Genomic DNA, 27,186 nt, shown 5'->3' on the forward strand with positions numbered 1-27,186 from the left:
ACAATAACTTTGTTTGGTGTGATGTGGTTTTGATGTTCTTTGCTTAACACGACAGCACCCCACCTCTACTGGTAAATAAGAAAATGAACCCTCATGCTGTCTGCAGCAGACCATCTACTGCAGCTGGTTAGCACAAAATATTGTGCAGCTTTGCAGTCTGAGCAGTGCCTGAGCTTTAAGTCGGTGTGGAAATCAGACCTAAGGGTTCTGAAATGCTTGCATATAATAACAGACTGCAGCTTTTCATTGACTCACTCATTCCACATTATTTGTCTGTTTATATTTCTGTTTTTCCTTACCTCCTATAGCTGCCTTCTGCCAGTGGTATCTCATCCTGTTGCCTTTTCTTGCAGATGGACTTTTACAAGTTCCAACTCTGCCTCCTCCTTTATTGCCCACTTCTCTCTGGAGAAGTTTGTTCAATCCTAATCCTACCTGTGACCTTACTTTTGTTCTTACCTATAATTACCTCTAATCCTTCTGTGTCACAGCTGTTCCCTCCTTCATGTCCTTCTGGATTGTTGTTTTGTGATTGTGAGTCTGAGATTTTCTAACAGTATTGGTTTTGTTATAGAATAACTTCATTTCATGATCTCCTAAACTTGTGCTGTCTCTGTCCTGCTCTTCTGGCTGGACTGAAATCATAGCACCAGCAGCCCTGTGGTATGTCCCAACATCCTGGCTCCTTGGCTGGCTCTGTCACAGCACAGGTCTCCCCCTTCCCAGTCTCTTAACGAGGGATAGACAGGTGATAAGAAACAAATACTGTTTTTCAGCTTCTTTACTACTTCCTTGCTGTCGCTGTCCCCGCGAAAAAAAGGAAAGGAATGTCATAACGTAACTAAACTGTGTTTGTTCCATTTCAAACTAATTTGTTTGTATACTCAGTTTCTGGAAGGGCACAGGATGGTTTCTTTTCTTTGGACCCGTAGCCCTTCAAGGCAGAGGTTCTCTCCTTTGCCACCTTCCAGCATGGTGGTGCATCAGTTCCTTTTGTCAGCCTCAAGAGTATAAATATTTAAATAGATTTTGTAACTGTTGTTATAGATCACTGAAGCATCTAAAATTTTGCTTTTTAAGCTTTGTCCCAAATGGGATGTAAATGAAGTATTTAGTAACCTTGCTAAGTACTAAGGACTCAGCAACATATTATCTTTCTTGTCTTATTTTAGAGTGATTAATAAGTTGTATGTAAGAAAGAGGAGACAGAGTTTCTTTCCACAAACATCTGCTTATGATTTAAACTCTGCAAAATATCCAAAAAAAGACTGTGTGGTGAATACTGACTTAGGACTTTTGCCACGTATCCTACTGTCCCAAGGACTGCTCCTACACTACTATTAATTTTGCTGGTACAATTCCAAATTTGTCATACTTAGTTTTAAAACTTTTGTAGCCACATACTCTACTACTAAACAAAAATAAAAAGTGAAAACCTGGGGAGCATTTATGTAGTTGATATATAATATTACTTGAAAATTAGTGTTCCAACATAAAACTATCACAGAATGGTAGGGGCTGGAAGGGACCTCTGTGAGTCATCTAGTCCAATCCTCCTGCCGAAGCAGGGTCACCTACAGCAGGCTGCACAGCACCTTGTCCAGGAGGGTCTTGAATATCTCCAGAGAAGGAGACTCCACAGCCTCCCTGGGCAGCCTGTTCCAGTGCTCCGTCACCCTCAGAGGGAAGAAGTTCTTCCTCATGTTCAGATGGAACTTTTTGTGCTTCAGTTTGTGCCCATTGCCCCTTGTCCTGTAACTGAGCACCACTGAAAAGAGTCTGGCCCCATCCTCCTGACACCCACCCTGAAGATATTTGTAAGCATATATTAGGTCCCCTCTCAGCCTTCTCCAGGCTGAACAAGCCCAGCTCTCCAAGCCTCTCCTCGTAGGAGAGATGTTCCAGTCCCCTCCTCATCCTCGTAGCCCTCTGCTGGACACCCTCCAGCAGCTCCTCATCTTTCTTGAAGTGGGGAGCCCAGAACTGGACAGAGTTCTCCAGATGAGGCCTCATTAGGGGAGAGTAGAGGGGGAAGGAGAACCTCCCTCAACCTGCTGGCCACACTCACAGAATCACAGAATAGTAGGGGTTGGAAGGGACCTCTGTGAGTCATCTAGTCCAATCCTCCTGCCGAAGCAGGGTCACCTACGGCAAGCTGCACAGGACCTTGTCCAGGCGGGTCTTGAATATCTCCAGAGAAGGAGACTCCACAACCTCCCTGGGCAGCCTGTTCCAGTGCTCCATCACCCTCAGAGGGAAGAAGTTCTTCCTCATGTTCAGACGGAACTTCCTGTGCCTCAGTTTGTGCCCATTGCCCTTTTTCCTGTCACTGGGCACCACTGAAAAGAGCTTGGCCCCATCTTCCTGACACCCACCCTTCAGATATTTGTAAGCATTTATAAGGTCCCCTCGCAGCCTTCTCTTCTTCAGGCTGAACAAGCCCAGTTCCCTCAACCACTCCTCCTAATGCACCCCAGAATGCCTTTGGCCTTCTTGGCATCCAGGGCACGCTGCTGGCTCATGGTTAACCTGTTGTCCACCAGCACTCCCAGGTCCCTCTCTGCAGAGCTGCTCTCCAGCAGGTCCACCTCAAGCCTGTACTGATGCATGGTGTTGTTCCTCCCCAGGTGCAGGACCCTGCATTTGCCTTTGTTGAACCTCATCAGGTTCCTCTCTGCCCAACTTTCCAGCCTGTTGAGGTCACGCTGAATGGCATCACAGCCTTCTGGTGTATCCACCACTCCTCCCAGTTTGGTGGTGTTAGCAAACTTGCTGAGGGTACACTCTAACTCTTCATCCAGGTCATTGATGAAGAAGTTGAACAAGACTGGGCCCAGTACTGACCCCTGGGGGATACCACTAGTTACTGGCCTCCAACAAGACTTAGCGCCGCTGCTGACAACTCTGAGTTCTGCCATTCAGCCAGTTCTCAATCCACCCCACCGACCACTCATCCAGCCCACACTTCCTCAGCTTCCCTAGGAGGATGTTATGGGAGACCGTGTCAAAAGCCTTGCTGAAGTCTAGGTAGACAACATCCACAAAACTATGGTAAAAAGCATATGGTCATTATCAGTGAGTTGTGCTGTAAGTAGATGTGAATATATTTGAGAAAATTAGGTTTGCTCCACATGCCTTTTCTCCTCTTTTTCTATGTGTTGCTGCTCCTTTCTAGTAACAGAGCTCACCTGTTTTCCGTGTCGCAGCCATCTGGTCTTAGTGTCTGGGATGCAGCCTCCCTTTTCACAGCTTGCTAAGTTTCTCCCAGTTAAGTCTGCTCTGGTCAAGTAATGATGTGCAAAGCTATTGTGTTTAAAAGGATCAGTTAAACGTTAAATTTTGTGCAGCCTTACTTCTGCACCGCCATGCTTCTTTCTCTTTCCTAGCTGCCCCTTGGACCAAAGAGAAACACGTTATGACAGTGTTTAAGAGGCTTTTGGGCAATGCCCTTAATAATACGCCTTGACTTTTAGTCAGCCCTGAGGTAGCCTAGGTGATCGTTGCAAGTCCCTTCCAACTGGAAGTATTCTATTCTCTGTGAGCTTTGGCTTTGTTGAAAGAAGTATGTATTTTTCACTTTACATGGTGCAATATGGTGAGTTGTTCTCAGCGTAAATGCGAACATGGATTCTGTAGTTTGTTTGTAGTGATGCAGCTGGAAAAACTGTTGTTTTATTCAGACATCAGGTTTAGTCCAGATAGTCCTGGTTAGGGTATAGCCAGTACATCTAGGAGAACATGTTGTCTGTCTCTTGGCACAAAGTTAAGGGTGACCTCTACAGCAACGCTGACTGGATCAATATTCAAATTTGTATCAAGCAAACACCACGAGAGTATCAGGAAAAAAGAGATTCCAGCATCTAAAACTATTTTGTTCTATTACGAAGTTCTTCAAAGTACTTTGAAACTATTAAAAGGGCAGTAGAGATTTTCTTGGTCTAAAGATGAAAGCTGAGGGCATATGAGGGGATTTTTGTAGGACAGAGTGAAAGACACGGTGTCACTCTTCCTCACAGAGAGGAGGTTCCTTTGGAGCTCAGGTCACAGCATTATTGTTCATGACTTCAGAAGTCTTCTAGAATTTTTGCTGGAGACTTAAGCCAAGCTTCGCAAAAGTTTAGCTGTGGAGTGTTCTACTTAAGGGCCCAACTTGGCACGCTGGGCTAGCGCATGCTAGCTTTCATGATGCTTCTAGGCTCTGTTGATGCTTGAAGGGTAAGAAACAACATCTGGAAGTCAACACATGGATTTCCAGAGCTGTTATTTGTAGGGTTTCCCTGTGTGTGGGTTGTTAGTCTTTATACTATTCAGTAGTTTGTATTTCCTAGCCATTGTATGCTGGCTTTCAGTGCATAAGCCAGGTTCTGTTCACTGTGTTTGAATGGTGCAACTATTCCCACAGCAATCTCCACGCTCACAATCAGGAATGTCATGAAGGAATCCCTAGACAGAGTCTTTTCTCACTCTTCCGAGTTGTTATCCCAGGAACTATATAATATTTGAGTTCGCAGAATCTTAATGTGCCCCCTTCCCCTTTTTTTAAAACACAGGGAAAGAAACTGAAAATAGTTTGGACACATCTATACTTCAAATATTTGGAGATGGGTGGGGACTTGATTATTTAGCTGAATTTTGTGAAGATTTGAAGCACTAACTGTCTACATTGAATGCTAGGAAATGTAGACATTTTAAAAGATACATGTGTGCATATATATGTATAAATTTATAAAACAATAATAATTCCAGAAGTATAAAATTGGCTGTAGTCCTATTTTTTCAGTTAAAAATAATAGTACTGGAGATATTGAGTGGAATCTCATGGCATTAAAACTGTTTTACCAGATCATTGCTAGATGCTTTTCTTATTTAGTAGACTTTAAACGTTTCCAAGAGCTCATTATTCCCATCTCTAGGGAAGAGACTTTGCAGACAACTACAGTGATTCGACATCTTTCCTGGCCTTCTTGAGGGAAGCAGTGCAATGGATATGTGTTTCCTGACCGAAAATCCATCCCAGTGTCAATGTCTTTTGAGCATTTGGATGAGAAACTGAATGAATTCAACAGTCCCCCCTCCCCCCCGATTACAGTAGCTAATGGCTTGGTCCAGATGATCTGGCTTCCTAAATCATATAGGGGAGAGACGTAGAATGAGGGGAGACTTAGCTGTGCTAGCTTTGTCAAATTGTGAGAAGTTTACAGAACTAATCTGGGTTCACCATCTGATCCTAATTTTCAGTTGAGTTCAGTTTATCATTGCCTGTCAGAGCCCTGAGATGAATGAAAATAAAAAGAAATTGGCTGGGTTTCTGTGTAAGAGGAAATTTTCTTGAATTCTGGAGGAGTTTTCTTCAGAATCCGGAATAAAGATGTTCAATAGCGGAGCGATCCCATACCAACAGCAGTCTGTGTGTTTGGTGGCTGTCCTTTCACTAAGAATCTGAGGTCAGATGGCAACTTTCCCAAACCTTTTTAAAGGACATTTTGTTATTTATCCTTTTCATTAATGTAAATCACATAAATCATCACTTTTGCTGATTATTATCGCTCACAAAAATAAATTATGAGAATACAAGGTACTATAATATTAAGGTAGATGGACAGTCTGCTATTCCTGACCATTTGTTCCTATATGAGCTTCCCTTTTAATCTATTAAATGGAATGTTGCTATTGTAAGCAAATAAGCAGTTTCAAAGTGTAATACTTATTCTCTCTTATGCCATTCTTGTTTTTTAGTCAGTTTCTTCTTTTGTAGCTACTTGAAGTAGAAGCAGTGGTCTCTTAATTACTGTCTTCACTGCCTGAGCACACGATTGAATATGATACGTGGCTGTGAAACAGTTTTATTTCTTGGCAGTGAGTAGAGACTTTTTTATTTTGACGTACAGATGATCTTGTCGGTATGCACAAATCTTATGATGTAATAACTTTGACCCTCTTTATATTTTTAGCTACCAAAGCCTACCAGCAAACAAAAATATTAATCAAACTAAGTTTTAGCTCTGTCTTTAACTTACAAAGATATGGAATTTGGAGACTTAGGGACCACGGAGAAATATAGATGCCAAGCTCTATACTGTCTCGTGTAAGAGAAAAATGTTCAGTAGATAATTTTTCATTAAGGGGGGTCCAGACAAGCTTCTTTGATAGTATGTGACAGCTTACATAAAAGGAATAGAATCTGGTAACATAATTTTGATCATATTGAATACGTTATGGGTCATATGCATCCACTGAACTGCAACCAGCAAGTGAGGGATGGATTTTGGGAGCCACCTCAGATGCCACAGGGAATGTTTAATGTGTGCATTTAGATATCTGTTTGATACTGTACAAGTTGGAAGCATTATTTAATCTATTAACTCACATTCTTTACAAGACTTCTTCCCATGTAAACATTTCTTCCCAGAATGGTAATATGTTTATATGTGTATTTGCTTCTGCATGACTGGAAGAAAGATGATTGTAGCATCTTCCATTTACTTCCTCCTTGCATTTCTGCAAAAATAAGTATTTTGAGAGTTTTTCAGTGTTACTGCTGAAGATGGAGTAGAGTGAGCAGGTTCACTCATTTACAGGCACCGGTTAGGGTGTTGGGTCACACGGTGTTTTATGGGTATTGGTATCTGAGCCAGAATTTGAAGTGAACATATATTCTGCACAGTCTCTGTGCTACAGTAATATCCAAGGATTCTAGTGTAGATGTATCAAAAGTTTTCTCCGCTTTTTATTTCAGGCTGTTTAGAAACTGTTGTTTTTCTTTATTATGGGATTGGTTATATGGTGTAGACATTGCACAGGAGTCAAATACTTTGCCAGATTTTTCCCACATCCACATATTTTTTTCTGCAAAACCTATTAAATACCTTTTCCTTACTCCAGAAGCTAAGTTTCTGGCTGGCTTGATGTGACAGAATGATTTACCTATGCAAGCAAAATTCTTTGAATTCTGTGATTTAAGATGCTGCTTTTTGGGATGCAAGGTGGCCTTAGGAGTCTGGAGAATCCAGCTCTAGAGTTTTGTGAGTGAGTAACCGTAAAGAAGAGTAAGTTGTACTAAGTGGCATTCTGAAACAGCTCCAATATGACCAATCTCAGTAGGCGCTACACTGTTCTGCATATAATGCACTCAAACAGTGACTACTCCAGCAGACAAAGTAAACTTAGGTATGGATGTGAACGTTTTAATACTGACCAGGACAACCAAGAATAGAGGTCAGATTGTTGGCTAGTGAAAAGGAGTATTAACTGACCTTGAAGGGCAGATGGATCCCTGTTCAATAAATAATGAACAAGAGATTTAAACTTACTGAAGTAACCAAGATGTATTTGTTTTAGGTAATATATCTGGAACATACCTATTACAAAATACAGTTCTCTGAAGTGATTGGAATATGTATGGATTAATAACTTTGAATAATTAGTCATAGAATTTACCAATAATTACAAGTAACAGAAAGGTTTTTTGCTTCAAACTCCAAAATAAGGGAATATGGAATTAGTATAAATTTATTTCCTTCATGATTCACCCCAGTCCTTCCAAAAAGATGTGTTCTGGGTCTAGTATCAGAAGTACTGTGCATCTTCAATGGTGACTGAATCCAGTAAGAATTTCAGCAGCTCCTCTCTGAAACTAATTTACTGAGACCACTAACCATTACATATAAAGCTCTTTCATTGGATTAATATTCAAAGCATCTCTTCTACGAGGAGAGGCTGAGGGAGCTGGGCTTGTTTGGCCTGAAGAAGAGAAGGCTGAGAGGGGACCTAATATATGCGTACAAATATCTCAAGGGTGGGTGTCAGGAGGATGGGGCCAGACTCTTTTCAGTGGTGCCCAGTTACAGGACAAGGGGCAACGGGCACAAACTGAAGCACAGGAAGTTCCGTCTGAACATGAGGAAGAACTTCTTCCCTCTGAGGGTGACGGAGCACTGGAACAGGCTGCCCAGGGAGGTTGTGGAGTCTCCTTCTCTGGGGATATTCAAGACCCGCCTGGACAAGGTGCTGTGCAGCCTGCTGTAGGTGACCCTGCTTCAGCAGGGGGGTTGGACTAGATGACCCACAGAGGTCCCTTCCAGCCCCTACCACTCTGTGATTCTGTATAAGTGCAAAAAGGCAAATATAGACAGAAATAGAATTTAGAAACAACATAAAAAATATTCTTTTTAACTATTTGGTACATTCTCTGTACACTAAAGTTGGTATCTGAGCCAGAATTTGAAGCGCACATATATTCTGCACAGTCTGTGTGCTACAGTCATATCCAAGGATTCTACTGTAAAAGTATCTTACAGTTTCTAAAAAGCTTGAAATAAAATCAGAGAAAAACTGCATCCATTAGTGTGCTGCCTCTGTAATCTAAGAGAACATGTTAAACATCAATTTCTTACTTGAGTCTGCATCAGAAATTGGGACACCGTTTGGTACACATCTGAGATTTGCTGAGGAAGGCCTAAATAGTGCTGTGAAAAGGATAGATAGCATTGGGCTTAGCGGAGGATTATAAACAGTTCTGGGGAGTGTGCAGCTACTTCCTTTTCTCACCTAGTCCCCAATCATAAGAGCTATAACTTTATACATTACTCTTTTGAGATCACTGGTATAACCCCCAGGATCTTGAGTACATGAAGAGATTATGAAGGGAAGCCATCTAAAACTTCTAACCACCTGTTTAAAATATTAAAATAGACTTAAAACACTTCTGGGACCTTAATTTAGTCTCCAGTTAGCCTTTTTTCCAGTTGTTGTTGTTAAATATTTGAATAGAATTTTACCAGGGAGACAGTTTGAACTGAAAAGTTTGAACTTGCTTCAAAGGCAATTTTTAAGAAAGCTAAATTCATGATGATAAAACGCAACCATAGCCACTAGCTCCAACGTAGGTCAGCCAGAAGTGTTGCCAGTTTTTCAATGTAAAATACAATGTTCATACTTTCCCTTTCTCTCTAGGGATTTTAGAAAGCTCCTGTTTCTGCAATAAAAGCAAGAGTGGCTATTCTTTCTTTGTGATGAGTTCTGGAAAAAACATTACTTTTCTACCATTTTACTGAGCTCGAGTATTCTACTGCTGTGTCAAAGTTTACAAACGTTCCTCCAATTTTCCCCAAGTATAAATCCAATTAGGGGTGATTTCGAAGTTAATACATGAAGTCTTGACTTAATTTAAATATTAATAGTGGTGGCAACTTCTGTAGTGTCAAAGAGCCATGAAAAGGGGTTTTGTTAGTCTGTGACGGTTTACTCTTTTTGTGGAGCTTTGACTATTATGACGTATATAACCTGTACTAGTATTGTTGTAGAAAAATTTTTTTAGTTGGTAGTAATAAAATGTGGGTTTCCCTTAAATTCTGTTGAATATTTTCAGAACAGATAATTACTGGAGTACTTCGGAAAAGTGTTCTCTCACTTTTGTTTTCTTTCTTACCTTTAAACATGCAATACTGAATTTCACCAGTACAAAATTTTGTCTAAAAATTTGTTTTATACTTCTGACCTAACTTTCTGTTGCCATTGGTCTAAGAATGCTTTTTTTTTTTCCCCTGTGAATTCCTCCTTTCCTTGTGTAGAATAACCTGAGTCATCCACCACATGTGAAATCAGAGAGCAACCAAGCAGTTGCAATCTGGTTTTGTAGCCGATGGGGTTGGTCAGAACACAGCAGAACACAGGCCACCTGTGCTAAGGGAGATACAAAATGCTCCATGTTTGCATGGGAAGTGCTCCAGCTTAGGCCAATCATCACCAGTCTAGGAGAATTTTTCTTAAAGGCAACTATGTAAAGCCTGTGGAGCCCTTCTGAACTTTAATTATTTTATGTTTTCTTCTGAAAGGTAATGATTTATTTGGCTTGCTTGTGCCAGCTGCTGCAGATTAAATGTGTATTGATTAACTTGCATTGCTGTTTCACTTGCAGAGCTGATTGGAAAAGCTTTTTATTAATACAGAATGGTAATCTTCTGGCATGACCCAAAAGTGCCCAGTTCACTTATCTTTCAAGAACTCTGATCCTCATACAGTAAGGCAAGGTATGGAAACTATAATCTAAATTCTCATTGATTCATATAGCTGCTCAGGGAAGAGCAGAAAGAAGGAAAGATACTCTCTGAGGAACGGCAGGTCACTGTTCCCAGGATCTAAAGAGTTTGGCTGAACACATACTTAGATTCATTTTTATAATGTTTTCTGGTTTGGGGTATCTTCTGTGTATTGTGCATTGGTAGTGTTACCTTTTTTTATTGCTGTTTAATTTCTGCTGAATAGCATTGAGCTGGAAAATTAAATTGCTCTAACAATGCTACTCAAACAGAACCCACCCAGCTTCTGCGAGGGAAGTAAAAGTGCTCTCGATCTCACTAGGATGTGTAAGATTAATCTGAGGTCTTTCCCTGGGTGTAGTTCTTCTCTATGCTTGTCTTTATAAATGTTTTGAAATCTTTTCTAATTAGTCTTGGATAATCTCCCTTGTGGATTACAGTAACTTCTGGCCTTCATGATACAAACCTGGTTTCCTTCCAGGCTGCCAAAGTGTTGCTGTCAAACTTCTTCCTCTCCTGCGCGTTGTTCACGCTTCCTCTTTAGATAAAGTCCTCGTTGGCTGCACGTTGCTTTACTGAGCAAAACCAGCTTTTGTTCTTTCATGGTTCTACACAGCTTTATTGCTACCTCTAGCTCATCTCTGCTTTAGTTACACAGCTCTCCTACCCACCACGTCACTGGTGGGTTTTTTAATTTTTTTCTTAAAAGGATTTTTTTTTCATCTTTAATGTGGCATGCCTTCCCTTGTTACATCTGCACCACAACTTTTTTTTACTTCCTTCAAATTGCTGTTCAAAACCTACTTTTATAAGTCCTTTCAACCATCCCACAGAGCACTGAGTGTGTTGACACAATTGAATGTTTGGAATTGTATGTTATTTAAGCATTCTTCTAGCCATGCTCAGTGTACTTCAAGTTTATAAAGCCAGAAAACATTTTCCTAAACTACTTTGACCTTCTGTATAAAATGAAGTGTTTGGTTAGAGTCAATTGTTTTTGATATTTAATTCTTTAATTGTAGACATCAGAAGTGGTCAGAGTATTGTAGCACTGGTTATATTGTACCAAATATAGAGGTGAGATTACTCCATCCATATTTGATAATCCCTTATCTGTACAGCCTTTATTTCTGTTAATCTTTTTGGCTATGATATTTGCTAGGCAATGATATATGTCCATTATGTGAAGCTTTCTTTGGAATATATCTTTCCAGAATAGAGTCCTTCACTTCTGGTCCTTGCTTTATGAATTTACAGTTGGCCACATTGAAATAAATATATTTCTGTCTTTGTCCAGCTTACAAGATAGCATCCTGTTTCATAATTTATGACAACCTCAATCTTTGTGTCGTGTGTAAACTTTATTAGTAATGATTTTTTTCCCACATTTTTGTTGTTATAAATATTTAAAAACATCTTGCCTAAGCATTAATTCCTATCGGGCTCACCAGAGAGAGAAATGCTTCTTTCTTTCTTTTTCTTCCTCCCCATCTCCTTTTATTTAGTTGCCCCTGGACATGTCTTCCCATTATATTTAGAGTGTATGTAATGGAGAGCAGAGATTTAGTCGTATAGCTTAATTCTCTGAATGATCTTAAGAATTCAAATAGAGTGGAATGGAAAAAAATATCAAATGCTTAAGATATATTGCAGGAAAACATCCTAGTTCCCATGTAGATGGTGTTCTTGGAAAAGATTCAAAACAGAAACTGGAAGTTGGATGTCCTTTGGGCCTCTATCTGACACATGATTTAGACTACAGAAGACTTGCATCACACTGATCTAGTGTTTTCCAGAGACACTAAAGTGTCTAAAGACAGTGAGATTGACTTCAGGCAATCATAAATGTGAAGATTATTTTTTGACACATAAAAAACCTCAGAGTAGGATGGTGGCAGAAACTGCATCATCACAGCGTGATTATGGAGATTTAAAATCACACAGCTTAAGTTCAGATTTTGTCTGGGCAGACTTCTTTTTCTACTGCAGTGCTGGGCATAAAACACATAAACTATCTTGATACCAGCATTAACAGATGTTCCATGCTTCTTTCTTTCTCCTTTGAGTCATAGTGGAACTGAGGAGTTGCCTGGAATAGGTCATCTTCCCTTCATATTTAGGGTCAAAAACTTCTGAGGTTCACTGCGCTCAAGGACATAAAACTTACTGATTTTCTTAGCAAGCCTTGAATCCCATGTTTCTGGGCTCTAGTCTTTGACACTGCTGGCCTACCTACTGGGGAAGCTGGTAAACCACAGACATGGAGATTTTGCCACATTCCTGAGATCTGGTCCTTCAGCATCTCCTCTAAGCATCATGACTGGAAGCTGAGGTTTTCCTTCTTCATAAGGCTCTGAGAGGGTAGTCTGTTAAACAAGCATCCTATAGACTGACCTTGGAAGGAGCCTGTGTCACAAGAGACCAGGCTGCCATATTTCTGTCCAAAATACAGCAGTCCATACAACCACAAGCTAGCATCTGAAGATAGTGCTGGTTTTTCTCTCCCTGTGTATGGTTGCAAGGGCATTCATTCCACAGTGCCTAAGACTGTGGTCTACACCCCAGGCATAAGATGTAATTCTCTACTGGGGTGCTTAAGATGAGATGTGACACTTTCTTTCAACCCTTGTCAGTCTTCTCCTACTGAAATGTCATTTAGCTCTGAAGTCATGTATTTACCCATCTAGCAAAATTATTTCATGTGCCTAAGCCTCTTTTCATGAGTCAGTAGTATTGATTTTGACTGAAGTGATTCCAAAATAATTTTGAGCTTTTTTTACTTCCCCAGTTTTGAAATGACTGCATACTAAAAACAGTTTCTAGCATAAATTATAATTTCTAGAATATATTGGCTGCCAGTGGCTGGCGTGGGACATATTACAGATTTCAGTGGTTTCTGGGGCACTCGGAACTCCAAGTTCTCCTTCCTGGATGCCTGAGAAGAATTTTGTTATACGTTTCCCTTCCATCCAAGAAATGCTTACGGAAAATAAGATTGACTTAAGAAATATACAATGTTATACAGTTAGGGGCGTAGAGTAATTTTCACATAGGTAAATGGTGATCATTAATGCTGTGAGCTATTTTGAAAAAAAAAATCTGATGTGTCCAAGGTAGACTGCAATTTTTCATGTTTTTTAACTGTAGAAACTTGAAATTAAAGCCAGTAGTTGTAGAACCTACAAAAAAATTCTCTTGCAACCTACTTTCTCTGTCTTGGGGAGATAAGAGGAGAGACTCAAAGAACCAGTTTCTTTACCATCAAGTACCATGAGAGTATCTTGTCCCAAATGGCTTCTCAAATATCCTTGCTGAAGTCCCAGCATTTTGTCTGATCCTGGCAATTCTCCATTGAAGTTGATCCTGGAATAAATGTAATAAAGGTAAATCTTTTCTACACGGTGGAATAATAGCTCCAATATGACATACAGGGATTTCCAGTTTGAGGTTTCATATATAATCGAGATTACAGCGCAAAGGCAGTGTAGCATGCCGTGTTTGCTGTGAAACCATTGTGGAAGAAGGAAATCTGTTCTTCTGACCAACCCTGTGATATGTCAGGTACCTCCAGCTTGAGGCACCTGAGAGACTTAAAAGCACCCAACCCCTCACAGTTAGTGTGGCGTAGAGAGACAGTGAAGTTATAGTAATCCAGAAGAGGGGAAAGCTGAAGGATGCTTTAGAAATGTAGCTGTTCTGGTTTATATGTATACAGAAGAAAACCCTTCCCCCTGCCCCCCTTCAGTTAGTGCTATTAAGACCAGCTTCAAGTCTAAGCATGATGGAGTTACTGATTTTGTGTACAGTAAAGGGCTTTCCTCATAATTATAGTATGGATCACCTAGATCCAGTTCTAAAGACATTAATGTAAATGAAAGTGGGTTTGGCACTGAAAAACTAGCCAAATTCTATCCTATCCTAACCTCATTTTCATTAAGTCTCATTATTTACATACAAATTATTTGTCACACTGCAAAATTTTCTTGCCTAGTTGGAGAAGAAACAGGTCTTTGTGTCATGTCAGGTATTTAATGCTCTACACATTACGTGGTTAGATTTTATATCCATATTCACTTGGAGTGCTGTATCCAGCTCTGGCCTCCCGTGTATTGGAGAGAGATAGTGGAGAGTGATCACTGAAGGTCTATGGAAATGATGGACGGGAGCATGTCTCCTGCGAGGAGAGACTGAGATCTGGGGCTGTTTAGTGCAGAGAAGCAGCAGCTTTGAGGGATCTCAACAGTGTGTTGGAAGGGAGGGTGTAAAGAGGACACAGCCAGGTAGCTTAGAAGTGGTGCCCAGCGACCCTGCTTCGGCAGGGGGGTTGGACTAGATGACCCACAGAGGTCCCTTCCAACCCCTAACATTCTGTGATTCTGTGACAAGACAGGAGAAAATGGACAAAAATATTGTGCTTAAATGTAACAGAAGTTTAAACTTAAGAAAAAACCTTTTTTACTGTGAGGGTGACCGAGCATTGGCATAGGTTGCCCAGAGAGGCTGTGGAGTCTCTGTCTCTGAAGGTAGCCAAAAGCCGTTTGGAAGTGGTCCTGCACAGCCTGCTTTAGCTGACCCTGCTTGAGCGGGGAGGTGGATGAGATGATCTCCAGAGGTGCCTGCCAGCCTCAATCATTCTGTGATATTCTGTTATAATATTCAGTTCCTCAAGCCAAAGAGCATACTGTCTAAATAATGCTTTGGAAAATAGTAAGCTCCTTTTTCCTTAAATTCTACTTTCTCCATTTTTTTTTGTCTAGCCTTCAATATGCTGCTTTTCTCACGTGTCATTTGTGTTGCAGGTACATAAGATATTTTAGTGCCTTAAAAACACTATCAAGAATTTGAGGAGGAAGAGCTGTGTTTCATAAATGATCAAACTATATAAAGATTATGGAGTGTATTTAATCTGTCGGTAATATTTTAAGTATTCCTATTACCAGCTCCTCTTTGACATTTCTGAAAGGTCATTACTACTTTGTCTTTTAACAGTCAAGGTGAAGGCTGTCAGTGGTGGAAGCGAGATTTCCATCTGTTCATTATACCTTAACTAGCAGGGGAAAAGAGCACATGTGCTGCCCCAGGCTTTGTACTAATTTGACTATCCAACTGCATCTTTTATTTTAGGGAAAATCTCTATAAGCTTATACAAATATAATCAAATATGTGAGCAAATGCAGGCATCTCATTTAAACATCCTAAAGCCACTTAGCGATCTTTGGGATCTGGTCAAAGATACAACATATTTTCCAAAAAGGCATTGCATTTGCTATAAATCACTCAGGCTTGATTCAGTAAGGCATCAAAGCATGCACTGAAGTTAAAGCACAGGGATAATCTTGTTGACCCAGGCTGGAATTCTCATATGTTTAAGTAAATACCTTAATGAATTAGACTGTATTGAAGTAGTATTTTTAAATGCTATTAGACACAGTTAAATAAATACAACTGAAAAATTATTATAAAACATTCTGGTGTAAAATTATCAGCCAAAGATCTTTTTTTATTTCTGTTGCTGTCATGCAAACCCTCCTCCCTCTTTGTAAAGTGGTGAAAAAGAGTGTCTGGGCAGTGAAAACCTGAAGGTTCATTCTCAAGAAAGTAAGATGCAGCTTGTATAAGCAAAATGCCCCTTTAAAGTACACGCAGTCAATGCAAATCTACTTTGTGTAGTCAAAGGGGAATCTTTACCTTTTCAAGTGCAGTTCTCATTTTAATACAGAAATCTGAGAACTTGCCCAGAGAAATATTTCATGTCCAGATATAGGAATCCTGGCTTCTTGGAATAGGTGGTTCCACTAATCACAGTAATTATGAATAATGATATATATAACATAGCATCTTTCATCCTAGCAGCTCTAGAGAGGTCTTCCCTGTGACAGCCCTATGCTATTGTTGACCACTGTTTCTGCTGCTGTAGTTATTTCTTTCTGATAACTTGTCAAAATTTAGAACGTTAAAAATCTTATTTGTAAAATGTGCAGGTGCATGCCAGCCCAGGAGAAACCTCAGAACTATGGCTTTCTGATGCTTTTCTTAGCAAAGTAAAATTCCTAACAATCTAATACAGACTGTAATAATCAGTGACTTTTTAACAAATGTTTAGAGATTGCAGTCATGAAGTGACCAGGAAGCACCCATTTGAAACCAGATGCAAATGATTTAAGCTGTGAAGGATGACTTATCATGAGGTGTGATATATTTTATATGCTTTTTCTTTGATAATGACAGTTCTTTTTTGGTTTAGTGTAAAGACATTTAATTAAAATAAAAAAGTAAGCTTGAAAGGCTTACTGAGTACCACTCTATTTTGGGAGGGCAAGATGTGACACACACCTTTAGGTACAGCTAAAGGTTTTTGAGGAATAAAGCTACCCACTATTTCCAGCTGAGGTGGGTTTCTTTCTTGATTCTCTGTTTTTCTGATTTAGCCTGCTCAGATACTTGACCAATCCATCTGTTCAGTACCTTTCCCTCCCTCAGCCAAAAGTCTTGCTGTGCCAAGTCTCTAAAGAAGAACTGAAGAGAATGAAAAGAAAAAAAAACAAACTCATATCATCTGTCTAAATCTACACTCATCTCTTTAAGTGAATATAAAACTGAAGGTCGTTTGAGATTGTTCTTTGGTCTAGGTCATAGTTAAAGCAGCTAAGCAGTAACTCTGGAAAAAGCAATAGAATAGCTAGGAGAGGTAGAATTACATTTTCGGGCTCCTGGTGTTTTACTTTTGACTTACATGGGGTCAGGATCAGGTAACAAGAGAATCACTACAAATTCATGAGAAAACATCACAGTAATTCAGTTTGCCATTTACTTCAAATCTACAAGAAACGGGTGTTTTTTAAGGAGGAAAACTACCAAAATTTACAATATAGTTTTCTTCCTCTTCAGATTTAACCTGAGCATTAGCCAAGCCTGCATACCTCTGTGGTTGTGGAAGTCTGCGTGGTATGTTTTCTCATGGCAGTGATCTAGTCTGCTGGGGCTGATGTTTGTGTATGTCAAGAACTGACTGTAAGAGTTTGGCTCATATCTGACTCTGTGAAATTTCAAAAGTATAATTTATTTGTATAAACTGCATTATACCATATCTCAGTACTGTGTCATCCAGCTGCCTTCCTGCTAGAGGGAACTGTGTCACAGTGGAGAGGAGGCAACTTGACACAGTCTACCATAGGAAATTAATTTGACAGCATGCAGTGCAATATCTTGTGGAACAGAGAGGTGGTTTTGTGTTACAAAATCTCTAAACAAGTTGGTTTTACTCAGTCTCACACCTGCGTACTCAAAGCATCAGGATGTATGCGTTCATGTGGTCTGGCCAGGGTTGCTCATGTGCGACACTTAAGGCAAAAGGGCCTTAGCTGTCAGGCCCTCAGTGTTTTTTCTAAGCTCCTGATGATGAGTGGTGATAAACTTCATTTTATTCGGGTCTTTTATGCCTTTAGGATCCAAGGGCTATGCTACAAAAGTCATTTTGCCTCAGGGTTTTTCTTATTTTAGCCTCTATCAATTTTAGGCAAGTCTGCTGTCCATTTGTCTGCACATCCCCATATTGAATTTCTTCAGACTGTAACATGACTTCTTGCTGTGCCCATAGCATAAGGAGCGGCACATGTGATGTGCTGTGACAACGAATTGCTATTGTTGCTCTTCTGCTCTTCTCAAGGTGCAGGGTCCTTGTCCAAGAGCTGGTTGTGCTGTGGCCTTACCAGAGCTCAGGCCTGCTCGTCTTGATGCAAACAAGACAGTTTTTAATTTTTCTGCAGTCAGTTTTGTCCTTTGTTATCCATGTATGCCACTGTTTTTACCTCTGTGCTGCTGTTTCCAGTGGTGTATACACTTCCATTCATACTTCAGTCATACCAGCCTTCCTATTTCGGTTCTAAGACTCTACAAGTCCACTGGAAAAGTCAAAGTTATGATCCAGCCCAGTTCCTCTCAATATTTTTGTGTGAAGTACTTTAGAACAAATATCTAAATACAAAATTAAATAGGAATATTTTTGCAACAAGAAGAAATGAATCTTTACAATGCTGGTAATTTACAGTTGATTATTTCACAGCCTTTTATTTTATAGCCCTGAGCCATCTGATAGTTCATTCAATCAGCTATTGAAGTAGAAGAAATCTAGTTCTGGGTTCTCTAGTGCCTGTCAATACTAATCCTTTAATGGCACTTTGAAAATGCACAAAAAGTCAGACAGGGTATGTGTAAAAGCGTTTTCAACTTTGCAATACAACGGACTTCTAAGAATTCAGTTTAAAGAGCAAGTAGTCCTCACTACAGAGCATGATGCAACCAAGCTGATGAAAAATTAAGTTAAAAAAACCAGACCATCTTGTAGCAATTGTTTATGTTAGTATATACCACAAAAGCTTTCAATTTAATTACCTTTTTGCATAAGAGAAGCCTTTGATGAAAATAGTGCCTGACTGTGGACGGAGAATCTGTTTTTGCCTCTCTGCTTAAGAGCACCAACTTCTAGGACCGCCAGCCACAAGACCTTCCTCATTCAGCACTGCTCTGCTCCTAAGCCTGGGTATTCCTAAGGCCTGCAAAATCCACACATGTAGCAGTGCTGTTGGCTGGAGGGGGGGGGGGGGGGAAAGGGGGAAATTACGAGGCATCACCAGCCCGTTCTCCTCACTGCTCCTGGGATAGAAAGGCCATGGAGATGAACACCAAGCGTGTTCTGGGGAAGGAAAGAGCAAGAAGAGGAGTGTTAGAAGCGCTGGTGAAAAACAGGTCTGCACTGCAGACACTGTAGCACTGTGGTCGTGCCAGGGAATAGTAACATGGAAAGTTTTTGTAAAATTATATTTCCTTTAGGAGGACATAAATGAAGCAAGGGTCTGCTGCTGGTACCAGGGTGGGTGCTAAATGCTGCCGTCTCCTCTACGCCCATGCCTAGTTTGGATATGTACTGAGCTCTTTGGGGCAAGGATTGATTTGAAAACAGAAAGTGGATATGAAAAATACTCCTGAGAAAGTAAATGCTTTCTATAGATAAAATAAATACAATGGCTGCCTGGAGAAGAAAAAAAAGAAATTTAAATAGGGTCATTCATGTGGAAAGTAGAGATGCTGACAGTTTCTATTAAGGTCTTTAGAAAATCTCTTCCTGTGAAGAATGTTCTGTCTCCGACTTGCTGGTCCAATTCAGGACAGAGAGAGAAAGTTATCTGTAATTTAGTGATACCTCTCCTGGGAAGGTAGCACTGGCTGGAGCTGAGTACACCTTGGACAGATTTCTGTCCTGTGCAGCTGTAGCATGTCAGGCTGTTCGGCAGGCAGCATGAGTAGTCACATCTGCTGCAGAGTGGCTGTGGTGCTTGCTGGAGAGTTTCTCTTCTTGGCCACCTTTTTCTACAGAACATATACATAGCAGTTATTGCGGAAAACTCTATTCCCCTCCGTCAAATTTGGTTGAATTTAACCAGCAGGTTAAAGTTGTAGTGGAAGAGGTGCTAGGATGGATGTATGACCTCATGGCAGCAGCTTAGTTGCTTTATGAAATGAAGTTAAAGATAGCTTGGGGGACAGCAGGAAGAGAAGTTGTCCAGATCGTAAGAGCTGTCAGGAGGGAAGGTGGGAAGGCATCCTTTCATGAAAGCCCTGGAACAAAGAGGAGTTTATAGCAGTGGCCATTATGCTCTGAATCTGTTTTGAGCAGTGGGCTATATGGAAATGAACAAACTGCAGCATTTGGAGTGGGGAGGAAGGAGGTGATTTCCACATCGTCGTGGTGCACTATAAACAGCTCTGGCTGGCAGAGCGGCTGCATGATGCATGAGGCAAGGGAGAGAATGCCAGTGTTGCTATCATTTTGGTTTCACTCCTTCTTAGGAATCGGTGACAGAAACCACTTCTGATAGTTTCTAAGGCTTTTCCAATTCCAGGCCCGTATGAACAAAGAAAATAGTCAAATAGGATCTTGGAAGCTCTAAAAACCTAAAAAGCAACGCCTTGTTCCTTTAGGAAGGTTTTCAAAACAATGACTGGCAGTGGGAACAAATGATCCAAATATGTTTCCAGAAAAGCTTCTTAGCTATAGAAGTGCATGGATTTTACTGATCATATGGTTTGAATTCAAAATGATGTCCAAACTTTTATAGCTCCCACTGGATTCCCGAGGGTTTTCCCTGTTTGAGGTTCTTAAGAGCATCAGGTTGCCAAAATGCTGGCACTGTGTATTTGGGATGGTTAATGAGCTGTGGACATTTTTCTCCAACCTGTTACATAAAGATATAATCTGTAGAATGATTTGAAAGATTAACATTGTTGTCACAGACAACCAAATATAAATTTATTTATAAATGGGGGAAACGAAGCTAAGACTGTCACACAGAATATGTTTTAAATTGGAAGAACTATTGGAAACTCTTTTCTGCCAACAACACGTTATTTGGTGGGACAGTTCTTTTTAATCCATTGTCCAGAATGTGCCTCCCATACTTGATAACAAAGCTGGTGTTTCATGCTTGCTACCACTCTTGTCCGTATTTTCTGTCCATAACAGAAAAAGGAAAGATGGCTTTGAACTTCTGTCCAGTTGCATCCTGATTCAGACTGCCGGGATGTCTTGGAGGAGGAGACTAAAAAGATGTATGTGACGAAACAGGATATATGAGGGGGAACAGTGATCTGGATTATCACTTTCTAGGGACGATTTATGTGTGTTTAATGAGCTACCACAGTGACAGATTCCAAATTGGCAGAAGAGATGAATTCACAGCTACAAAACACTTGCTGCAAGAATCCAGCAGTCCTAGCCAGGCTACTCAAGCCAAGCTATTGCTATCAGAGTAGTGTTTTCCAGAACAAGAAAATAGTTAAGAATTCACTAGGGCATTTCTTATGGTCGCACACTGAGGAGGAATGTCTCCCAGGTTTTAGTTTATTGTTTTAGTTTTGATAGTCTAGGACTAGATCTGTCATTTCTTCAAATCTTCTGGTTAAGACAGCTGATGCCCGCTAGATAGGTTCTCTCTTCTGTTTATTTTTACCACCTTTCAATATGAACTTGCATGTTAGTTATGTGTTTTTCCATTTCCCCAATTATTCGCTATGTATTCCTTAGTCAAGAGTGGTGATAGCTGGAAAAATGTTGTCTCTGTTTTGGGCAAGCAATAAGGCATATTATCATAGAATCATTAAGGTTGGAAAAGACCTCTAAGATCATCAAGTCCAACTGTCAACCCAACACCACCACGCCTACTAAACCATGTTCCGAAGTGCCATGTCTATGCATTTTTTGAACACCTCCAGGGATGGTGACTCCACCACTTCCCTGGACAGCCTGTTCCAATGGCTGACCACTCCTACAGTAAAGAAATTTTTTCCATGTATGTTGTAGTGACTCATGTTTGCAGCATTGTAACTGCAATGTCTGCTTGCTCCTATGACTCTATTGTTCATGACACATTCCAATTAAAAGGATTTTATGTTATATTTTAAATATGTATACCTTAAAATTTCAAATAGGAAGGTGAAATTCTCCTAAGGTGTGTGATCAAGTTTAGCTACTTAGCTAAGTGGTACACAGGTTAACACCCTTATCTCACACTATAATGATATGTTGTCTGCTGCTTTTAAAATATGGAGAAATATCTCTTACAGTGTTTTCTGTCGTAGGAGTTCCTTGTAACTTTGACTTCTAATGTTCTTGTCCTGCCTGGAGCTGCTGGCATGTAACTGCAGGCCTTTTGCTTTTAACATTCCCCCTGTAACAGTCAACCACAACCATTCAATGGTGTTTTTAAATCTGATGAATTTGTTTGGAGCAAATCTCAGTTGCTTGCTTCTGGACCTACCTGATCAGTCACTCTATATTATCTGAGAAAACTCACTGAAGTCAATCTGTGCCATATCTGTATAAAGTATTGATGATAGCTGTTAAGATTGTCACCTTTTAGGATAGCTGTAAGCTTCATTTTCTCTTTCTATAATGTTTGAATGATAATATGAATTGCAGCATTGTCATGGCCCACAGTTGCTGGAATTTGAGTGGTTTGGCAGGCACAACAGGATTTGATGACTGCACATGGGCAAGCAGTCAAGTGCTTGGTTCCCTTCTCATCCAGCAGTCATTTCTCTACCATACCCACCTAGCAAGAGGTGCAGTTCCAAGTTGAAAACTTGCAATGACAATAGCGTATGAGGTGCAAACAGAGAGGACATGTTCTGCTTTCGTGAGGGTTGACTGAAGCAGTTTCCCTTTGTAGTGGAGAAACCACAACCTAAACCCGTCCACCAGTGTGCGATAGGGATGGAAGGTTATTGCAGAATGATACAGGAAAGAAAGCAGAACTGAGCTGTTGGCTGTGAACATCATTTTAGGTTTTGGCTCAACTTTTTTGGCTCTGCTGTAAGTGATTGTGATAGTAGGATGTGGAAGTCATAGAAGAATTGATGACCGTTTTGGTACGGTCACTGCTTCCAGAGCTGTGTGACACCTTTGTATCCAGTTCCTTACTGCCAGGGGATTTTCTGGAATGCTAGAGATTAAATGTTTTGTATTACCTCATCTGTATGTCTCATCTGTTAGTGGTTTTGTGAATGGGAATACTCCAAGTGGAGAAACACTTCGCTATTTTCTTCTCTATCATGGGTACCCAGTGACTGGATTTGACTTTTTTGAGGACATAGATGTGAAACTTAATGATCTTACAAGGTACTACTGGTCATAGGCAGCACTGAAGTCTCAGGTTTTTTACCTGAGTGTCATGCGTAACACTTGCAACACAGAAGAGTGCTGCTTAGAAATTTTTCTGCTGTAATAACAAAATCTCAGAGGCCCAGAATTAGACTGCCTGCATTTTTTCCACTATGATTAAAGAACCATGGTACCTTGCTTAAAGAATTAATAGGGTTAGTATGCCCAGGATAGGATGAGTGCTTTCTACAGGGACACTGGTTTAATATAATTCACAAGGAGTTTTGATCTGTGTCTACAAAGGCAATGGCTAAGAAAATGGAGAAAAATAAAATGCAGATGAGAAAATGGAATGTCATATATGGTAAAATAAAGAAGCAGACATGGGCTTAATGGCATCCAAGAACCACTTTTAACCAAGCTCCAGGATTCCAGAGTGAGTGTTAATCTCATTAGTTTCATATTATTATCAAACTGTCAGCTCCTGGACCCTTATGGAATCACAGAAATTCATGTCACATACTGACTCAAGGTAGAAATTTAAATTAATTATTGGAAGTAGCTCCAGTTTTATATGAACTCAGTTGGGATTTAATGTACTGAATTACTGACTTGCCAAACTCTCTTTTAAACAGTTGCCTGTAATTTATGCTGCTGAAGAAGTCCAGGATTTTCCATAAAACCTGAAGATGTATTTATTTTCAGCAGGGATTACCATTCCTGCCAGTGGAATCCCAGCAGTTTTGGCTAATTGCAATATGGCTGTAAATACGTGATTTCCATGGAAATTAATTTAGTCACAGAAATTTTTGTCCTTTTTTTTATATAGATGGCTTTTCTTAATGTGGTTGCCAAACACATGTATGGTTTAATGAAAAACGCGGTTAACATTAGTAGATTATTTATACTGAACCATTCAGTATACGTATGCATTACTTTTCTGGATGAATCAGAAACTGTTTGCCTGTCTCTCTTGGATTCATGCTGTTTGCAGATAAGGAAAAATTTCTGTTAGCAAAAATGGGATGTGTGCTGTTGAGATCTTGCCCTGTTAGATATTAGTGGTAATAATTTCATAGCAACACCTCAGTGCAATATTTCTTTTTTTAACCAAATTGTTCCTTAGTCTGTGCAAATTGCCGTTGGGCTTATTTAAATTCAAAATACTTTTTTTTTTTTTTTTTAAAGAACTTTTCTTGTAATGTTATTCCAGGGTGGGATTCTGTTTATGTGATATTTCCAGATCCAAACTTGTACAGACAACTTTAGTACTAACCCTATATTTTAAACTTTTCGTGTTTCCCCCCCCATATGAGATTGAGAGTATTCAGGTTATGGGGTTTTTTTTCCTGTTAAGTGTGCTGTGAGTTTGAATTCAGTCTCTACATAGGTTTTTGTCTAGAAATGTCTTTGATGTTTCGGGGAGTTTTGAGCGCTTTGTGTTTTGTTTTTATTTTAAGAAAGTATTTGAAAATGCCATATGGGAATATTAAGCAAGGAATCGAGATAGTACTATTATGAAATGCATCTAAGGACTGGAAGATGCACAGAAGTAATATTAATTTAACTTTCATTTTAGGAGTGACTTCATTGGCAGATCAGAGCAATTTTTCACTTGTTAGGTATTGATGTATGAGTCTAGTGCCAGAAGTCTGGAGTTTCCTTTTTTTTTTTTTTTTTTTTTTAAATGCTCCTGTATTCCTCTCTTTAATAACTTTTAGATGTACTTGAGATGACTTATGCCTGCTGAAGTCACCATAAGCACCTACCTATACTACAAAAATGCTGTTGTTTGCTCCCTGTTGGTAGTGCCGCCTTGGCACACAGTGGGTCCAGGGCAACAAGGTAACACAGTAAATTGTGTCCAAGAAATGTAGTGATTGGTGTTAACTTTGAGACTGTTACCCACAAGGTTCATCAAAGTTCCTTACCCATGTTGTTGAACTGACTTAGATGGTCATATCAGCTAAACAATAGAAATTATTCATCTGATGCAACTGCATACTATATTTTCAAAATATACTACATAGAGATTTCAAAGTACCACAGGAAGAGTCAGTTTGAATTGTTTCATTAGCTACAAGGATGATAAGACATTGAAACAGATGATAGCGTTGATTCCTAGCATACTGTTTAAGAAACATCTAGTATTCATATCAGAAAATCAGTTTTTACAGTCCAGTGAAACAGTAAATATTAGAAATATAGAAAGCCTTGTTTCTGCATATACCCAAAGTTTTAGCCTGTGTTAGCCAAGTGTAACCTGATTCAAATTTGCAGCTGTCACTTCCCTTCCCCAAAGTGCTCTCACACGTTTATCATTTGTCTAGATTAACTGTGTTTCTGATCAATACCTCTTTTATAATAAGAATGATCGAGTATCTCATTGTGAGTATTGTCATTCTGCTGACCTGCGTAACGACAATAAAATAAAATCCGTGTTCTGAATGCGTTACCTTTTTACTACCTTCCTTATGGGGCCAGTTTTTCTTGCTCACTACTTGGTTGCTCAGCGAAGACGTCTGCTGAGATGTCTGCAGAGAGATGAAAGCCTTTTCCCTGGATCTTTTGTTCTTATTTTAGGACTCAGTAAAGCATATTAGTAGTCTAATTATGCCTTCTAGATAGTTTATATGAAGGTAAAGATACAGAATATAACGGAAACATGTTAGTATATGTAGAAATCGTATTATATTTGTGTTTAAATCTGACTGCAAATGTTAATACTTTTTCAATATATAGTTGTGTATTATTTTTAAAGTAATGCACATTTTTTTCTCTTTCTAGGTATGGCATGAACTGCCTCATTCAATTTGAGGATTTTGCTAATGCTAATGCATTCCGCCTCCTGCATAAGTACCGTAACACGTATTGCACTTTCAATGATGACATTCAAGGTAACAAAGTCTTCCTCTTCTCATCACTCTTATGGTGCTCACAGGCCAGAATAATGAGTCTTAATTCATGTACCAGACGAAAAACAATGTATCAGCTTTCCTGTGACATTTGAAGGTGTTCAGTACAGGTCACATTTTGCCTTGGGGTTTCCTCAGCATGGGTTTCTGGTGAGCTGTCTTTGCTCTTAACCTTTCCTCTCTCATTTATGGCTCATGCTTTACTTGGATGTTCACTCTTCAGGGCTTTTTAATAGTTTAGTGTGTGAATGGCTTTCCCATATAAATAATTAACTTCAGATCTTTGGGCAAATGTCAGATCTCAAGCCTGGACTGAAACAGATTATGGAGGACAAACTCCCAGATGGGAAATAAACTAATTATAAAATGTCATTTCCCTTTCTAAGAAGCATGGTGCTTCTTACCCTACAGGGTCTGAGTGTAGCCATGGCTACGACAGTCCAGTACAGCAGACCAAACAGAATCTGGAAGTGTCCCTAGTTGTTTGGAGACCCAGCTCCCACAGGGAATTCGCTTTCCTTGCAGGACAAAGGTCCTCACACCAAATCAGAGACTGAACTAGAATATAGTTGCAAAGAGGTGTAAGGGAAGCTTTTCAGCAAAAGTGTACCAAGTATGGGTAAACTGAGCTGAGAAAGTCTTCTGTGTCTCTAGATGCATTTTAAAACCACTGCATTCTCTCTCATGCACCTTGGAAGGAGGTGTCTTCACATTCAAAACTGCTGGAAAGTATCTTGTTTTTGGCTGAGCTGCTGTATCAGCTATCAGGCTCCCTCAGAAGTGCAGCCACATGCAGTCTTTTTATTTATTCAGTTTCTGCAATCTAATTTGTGTTTGTGGGTCTTTGGATATTTTCATAAAAGATGTGAGGGACTTTTTGGGTGATCTCCATCCTTAATCTTGTATGGCTTTCCAAGAGGTAAAAGCGGATGGATTTAGTCTGCTCTGATCTCTGTCGTTTGTCTTCATATCACCAAAAATACTTCCAGAATCTTTTTTTGTAGGGTGTCATCTTCCCTTGTAACGTGGCAGCGGAACAACAACAGCCCAAATATAGATCCAATGATCTTTTTTCCCTCTTTCTATTCCAGCTTTATAAACCCTAAGAATCTTTCACCTGGCAACTTTAATGAGGATAGACAGTGCTAACTTCTTTAGCAATCCTTTGAGATTTTCAGTTTCTAAACACCATGATTTTTTTCCAGGCCACTACTTGAAAGAGTGGCCTTCTCTGTATGCAAATTGTATTTTCTACCCCTAGAGCAGTAAAGCTGACAAGTGGCATCAGGCCAATAACAGCAAACAAACACAACATTGCATCTGATTTGCCGTCATCTTCTGAAGATAGTGCTTACGTGATATGTTCAACGTAGTTTCTCTTAGTCCAAATATTTGTCAAGCCAAAGCTACTTTAAAGATAGAAAGAAAATTTTAATATGTTTCATTCAAGGGCTTGAGGCTTTTTCCACTGCCATAGGATATCCAGACAAAGGGTTGCTGTATATCTTAGTGATGCAATGAGGACTTTAAGTACCTCAGATCTATAAAAAAACCAAATCATTATTCTGACTCCTGCCAG

General features: G+C 39.8%; 1 protein-coding gene across 1 annotated transcript in view; it reads left to right on the plus strand.

The window, feature by feature from the left end:
* The window catches only part of ME1 (malic enzyme 1), a 185,258-nt gene that overhangs the window by 119,125 nt on the left and 38,947 nt on the right, over positions 1 to 27,186 (plus strand). Inside the window, exon 7 of the mRNA XM_075414440.1 lies at positions 25,480 to 25,589. Within this exon, the coding sequence (XP_075270555.1) occupies positions 25,480 to 25,589 (110 nt within the window). The remainder of the gene's footprint in view (positions 1 to 25,479; positions 25,590 to 27,186) is intronic.

This window comes from Opisthocomus hoazin, chromosome 2 (genome assembly GCF_030867145.1).
Source record: "Opisthocomus hoazin isolate bOpiHoa1 chromosome 2, bOpiHoa1.hap1, whole genome shotgun sequence".
Lineage (NCBI taxonomy): Eukaryota > Metazoa > Chordata > Aves > Opisthocomiformes > Opisthocomidae > Opisthocomus > Opisthocomus hoazin.